The 5789-nt window shown below is 45.5% G+C and overlaps 1 protein-coding gene across 1 annotated transcript; it reads left to right on the top strand.

Moving 5' to 3' along the window:
* The first annotated feature begins 652 nt into the window (after positions 1-652).
* Positions 653-1483, top strand: LOC126704109 (uncharacterized). Its single transcript, XM_050403142.1, has one exon. It carries the CDS (start codon positions 653-655, stop codon positions 1481-1483), a length of 831 nt encoding a protein of 276 aa, XP_050259099.1.
* The last annotated feature ends 4306 nt before the right edge of the window (positions 1484-5789 follow it).

Here is a 5789-nt window from a genome sequence, read left to right on the forward strand (position 1 = left end):
TAACGTGGAAGGAGAAGGGGATAGCCATAGGAGGAGCATTCATCAAAGACCAACCACTCCGGACGAATAGAATTCAGACCTCCTTCAAGAGATGAGGAAGGAGATGGACAAACTGAGGAACGCCATCAAGGAAAAGACAGATCGAAGCATAGACAGAATGGTAAGGGCCACGGATTCACCCTTCATCGCGGCGGTACTCGAATGCCCCGTGCCGTCAAAGTTTCGTTTACCTCAGCTCGAACCGTTCGACGGACTCAGAGACTCTCAAGATCACCTTAATACCTTCAAGATGACGCTAGGTCTTAAACAACCACCGGACGAGATATTGTGTTGTTCCTTTCACACCACTCTCAAAGTAGCTGCAAGGGAATGGTTCACAAAGTTGCCGACATCGTCCGTTGACAACTTTGAACAATTGAACAATGCCTTCTTGCGTCACTTCATAGGGGGGCAGTGTCCAAAGAGGCCAGCAGACCACTTACTCACCATTAGACAGGGAAAGAAGGAAACCCTGAGGTCGTACATGAAACACTTTACTTGAGAGACTCTAGAGGTGGACGAAGCTGATGACAAGGTGCAGCTGACGACCTTCAAAGCGGGATTAAGATCCAGAGATCTCGTGGCTTCACTTGCGAAGAATCCACCAAAGACGATGGCAGAGATGCTTCTGAAAGTGCAGAAGTACATGAATTCTGAAGACGCTTTAGCAGCCATAAAGGATGCAGAGAAGCCAGGAGACAAGGGAAAGAAGGAAGACGAGCATAGGGGTCAAAAAAGGGAGCGCCCAGATCGTCGGAACTATGACGGGAATAGAAGAAAGGATGACAAAGGTCCTCAAACGGTAAAATTTACTCCTCTAGTTATACCTGTTGACAAAATTTTAACACAGATTAAGGACGAGGACTATCTCAAATGGCTGAGACCATTACACTCATCCCCTAACGTCCATGATAAGAACAAGTACTGCCGATTCCACAAAAATCACGGCCATAACACAGAAGATTGTAGGGACCTGAAGGAGAAAATAAAGGAGTTGATACGGAAAGGGAAATTACAGAAATATGTGAAGAAGGGGGAATATAGCAAGTTCAGGGACAACAATAAGAGCCAGTATGAGTCCTCTTACGGGAGTGATGACTGTCCATCCCAACCTTCACAGAATGTGATCGGGGAGATAAAGACGATTACAGGAGGGCCTTTCTCAGGAGGATCATTTAAATCCCTCAAGAAAGTGTACCAGAGGCAGGTGAATAGCGTTCACACGATACCTTCATTTAAGCAGCAACGAACCGACCGGGACATGTCCTTCGGTGAAGCGGATGCTAAAGGAGTGAAGCAGCCCCACAATGACCCTTTGGTTATAATATTAAATATAGAGGGATTCAATACCAAAAGGATCCTCGTGGACAACGGTAGCTCCGCCGACGTCATCTACCTTCCTGCTTTCCAGCAACTGAAACTAGATCCAAAGAGATTGTGCTAATTTGATTCTCCTCTCATCAGCTTCAGCGGAGACAGGGTATATCCCAAGGGCATAGTGACGTTGACAGTAACAATGGGGGCCTACCTGATGCAATTGACACGTCAGTTAGACTTCTTAGTGGTAGATTGCCCTTCATCTTACAATGTCATTATTAGGAGGCCCACGCTCAACAAATGGAAAGTAGCGACGTCCACCTATTGTTTGAAGGTGAAATTCCCAACAGATAACGGTGTCGGCGAAGTAAAAGGAGATCGAGTCTTAGCCAAGGAGTGTTATCAGGCCGTCCTGGCTGCAAAGGAGAACCATACATGGATGATTGAAGAGAAGGAAGAAGGCAAAATGGAAGCTTTGGAAACAGTAGAACTGGCTGAAAGATAAGCAAACAAAACGACGAAGATAGGGATGACGCTAAGCCCTGAGATGAGAACAAAACTCATCTAATTCCTCAAAGAAAATCTAGATGTTTTTGCATGGAGCCACGAGGACATGCTGGGCATAGCTCCAGAAGTCATCCAGCATAAGTTAAATGTGAACCCGGAAAGGAAACCCGTCCAACAAAGATGGAGAGTCTTCGCCCCAGAACGAGACCAAGCAGTCGCCGATGAAGTTACCAAGTTGTTGACGGCAGGGTTCATCCGGGAGGTATATTATCCTGAATGGCTCGTAAATGTCGTCCTAGTGAAGAAAGCAAATGGAAAATGGAGGATGTGCGTAGACTTCACAGACTTGAACAAAGCATGCCCGAAGGACAGTTCCCCCTACCAAGAATAGACCAGCTAGTGGACTCTACAGCCGGACATAAGTTACTGACGTTCATGGATGCCTTCTCAGGATATAACCAGATAAGGATGGCTGAAGAAGATCAAGAGAAGATTGTTTTCATCACGAGTCAAGGACTCTATTGTTACAAGGTGATGCCTTTTGGATAAAGAATGCCGAGGCAACGTATCAGAGGCTGGTGAACAAAATGTTCAGCCAACAGATTGGTAGGAACATGGAAGTATACGTGGATGATATGCTCGTCAAGAGTAAGGAAGAGCTCACGCATCTGGACGACTTGAAGGAGACGTTTGCCACCCTCAAAAAATACCAGATGAGGCTGAACCCTAGTAAATGTGTTTTTGGTGTAGCTTCAGGGAAATTCTTGGGATTCATGGTGTCCCAAAGAGGAATAGAAGCAAACCCGGAGAAAGTGCAATCCATAATCAACATGGCATCGCCCAGAACCGTCAAGGAAGTCTAGAAGATCACAGGAAGGATTGCAGCTTTAAATAGGTTCGTCTCTAGGGCTACGGACAAGTGCCTACCCTTTTTCAAGACCTTAAAACAGGCTTTCGCTTGGACCGATGAATGTGAAGCAGTATTGCAAGAACTCAAATGTTACCTGAGTAGTCCGCCCCTCTTAAGCCCATCCAAAGAAGGGGAAAACCTATATTTGTACCTGGCAGTGTCAACTTCAGTAGTGAGTGCAACCTTGATTAGAGAAGAAGGCAAGAAGTAGCTCCCAGTTTACTACGTTAGCCAAGCTTTCCAAGGGGCTGAGTCCAGGTATCCACGGATTGAAAAGCTCGCGTTTGCGTTAATAATAGCCTCACACAAGCTAAGGCAATACTTTCAGGCGAATCCCATCCTGGTGATGATGGACCAACCAATCAAGAAGTCCATGAACAAACTTGAGGCAGTAGGAAGAATGGTCCAGTGGGCAATTGAACTTAGTCAATTTGACATTGAGTACCATCCTAGAATAGCAATCAAAGCGCAAGCTTTGGTAGACTTCATCACAGAGTTCACCTCCCCGGACGAGGACAGCCTCACCGACGAAGTCGAGCGATGGACGATACAAACTGATAGTTCGTCAGCCCAAAGGAGGGGGGGAGTAGGGGTCGTCATAACCACCCCCAACGGAGAAATACTTAAGTATGGAGTTCAACTGAAATTTCTGGCTACCAACAACAAAGCTGAATACGAAGGGATACTGACGGGATTGAGGCTCGGAAAGGCGCTTGGAGCTAAGAACCTGTTAGTCCAAAATGATTCAAAGCTAGTGATCGGGCAGGTCAAGGGGGAGTACGAAGCAAAGGAAGAGAGAATGTAGAAATACCTCAGGCTGACGAAACATCTGATTCAGGGGTTCGATGCGGTGGAGTTCGTACAGATCCCAAGAAGTCAGAATATGGGGGTAGACGAAGTCTCGAAGTTAGCATCGTCAGAAGAGGGGGAGATTAGCATGGACTTGACGATGGAAGTCCAGAAAAACCCCAGCATTGAAGACGCCCCAACATTCACAATCTAGAGCACAAACAGCTGAATGACACCAATAATATCTTTCCTCCAGGACGGGCACCTCCCTCAAAATACAGAAGAAGCTAAAAAGATCAGGAAGAGGGCGGCCAGATTTACAATCCTCAATGACACCTTATACAAGAGAGGCTTTTCCATGCCTTACTTGAAATGTGTCGACGAAGAAGAAGCCAGATACATACTAGAAGAAATCCACGAAGGAATTTGCGACGACCATGTCGGCCCAAGATCCCTGGTAAACAAGGTAATACGAACAAGTTATTTCTGGCCTACTATGCAAGTGGATGTAGTGCAGCTCGTGAAGAAGTGTGACAAGTGCCAACGATACGGGAATGTCCAGCGTCTTCCAACAGAGAGACTGACGACAATAGCCTCCCCATGGCCATTCGCACAATGGGGAATCGACATCGTCGGTCCACTACCCCAAGGTAAAGGTCAGGTAAAATTCCTACTAGTTGCTATTGATTACTTCACAAAGTGGGTTGAAGCAGAGGCTCTAGCAACTATCACCGAGGCAAGAATTCGAAGTTTTGTGTGGAAGAATATAATCTGCAGGTTCGGGATTCCATTGACGATTATAATAGACAACGGGAGACAGTTCGACAGCCAAGGCTTCAGAGACTTCTGTTCAAACCTTAGAATCAAGAACCAATTCTCATCCCCAAGGCATCCCCAGGCAAACGGACAGACGGAAGTAACAAACCGAATGCTGGTCAAGATTATCAAAGCCAAGCTGGACGACGCGAAGGGCGCTTGGCCAGAAGAATTACCAAATGTCCTGTGGGCTTACAGAACCACGACGAGAACCCCAACAGGAGAAACTCCCTTCAGGCTTACCTACGGCACCGAAGCAGTAATCCCGGTCGAAGTAGGAGTAACAAGCATCAGGCGAGATGCATTCAACAAAGAGTGCAATGATGATGAATTGTGAGTCAACCTGGATTGTTTGGATGAAGTAAAAGACAAAGCTTCCAGCAAGATGACAAAGTACCAGCTGAAGATGGTCGAATACTACAATAAGAGAGTTAAACTCAGACGACTAGACATAGGTGATCTTGTCCTACGCAAGATCACAACAGCAACTAAAGGCCCTGCCCAAGGAAAGCTGGGTCCCACATGGGAAGGGCCTTACCAAGTCGTTCACTACTCAAGGCAAGGCAGTTATCACCTGGAAACCATGGACGGACAGAGACTCCCTCGACCATGGAACATTGAGCATTTAAAGAAGTACCACCAATAGATGTAACAAACAAATATATTCATTCCTGAAATTAATAAAAGAATTATTTATCTAATGTCTTTGTGTAAGAAGGTCTAGTCAACTGTACAACATAAAAAGGCTAAGTAACAAGATTCCGCCTTAACGGATGTAAGTTACTGAAAAATCCACAAACATGACAAAATCCCTTGAAAGGGTGAAAGTCAAAAGGTTAAGTAACAAGATTCTGCCTAGACGGATGTAAGTTATTGACGAAGCCACAAACATGACAAAATCCCTTGAAAGGGTGTAAGTCAAAAAGCTAAGTAACAAGATTCCACCCTGACAGATGTAAGTTACTGACGAAGCCACAATCATGACAAAATCCCTTGAAAGGGCGTAAGTCAAAAGGCTAAGTAACAAGATTCTGCCTTGACGGATGTAAGTTACTGACAAAGCCACGAACATTACAAAACCCCTTAAATGGGTGTTAGTCAAGTAACAAGACTCCGTCTTGACGGGTGTAAGCCACTGACACAGGCACAATCCCTTAGTGGGCGCAAGTGACAAGATTCCGCCTGACGGATGCAGGTTACCGACGGATCCACAAAAAAAAGAAAAAAAAAAAAAAGACAAGAACCTTGCAACAAATCAAAATAAAGCTCAGGTTGTATCCAAGCCCCTTTGAAGGATTGTGAGTTGCAAATGAAGTAGCAAATAAGTGACGAAAGGAGGGAAAGGGTCACAGCTAAAAGTTTTGCTAAGTGCAAGATACGGATGAGCGCAAAACACCACAAACATATCAGG

Source organism: Quercus robur, chromosome 10 (genome assembly GCF_932294415.1).
Source record: "Quercus robur chromosome 10, dhQueRobu3.1, whole genome shotgun sequence".
In the NCBI taxonomy this organism is placed as follows: Eukaryota; Viridiplantae; Streptophyta; class Magnoliopsida; order Fagales; family Fagaceae; genus Quercus; species Quercus robur.

Coding starts and splice junctions, on each gene's coding strand:
- LOC126704109 (XM_050403142.1), top strand. CDS start 653: ATGGCAGAGATGCTTCTGAAAGTGCAGAAGTACATGAATTCTGAAGAC.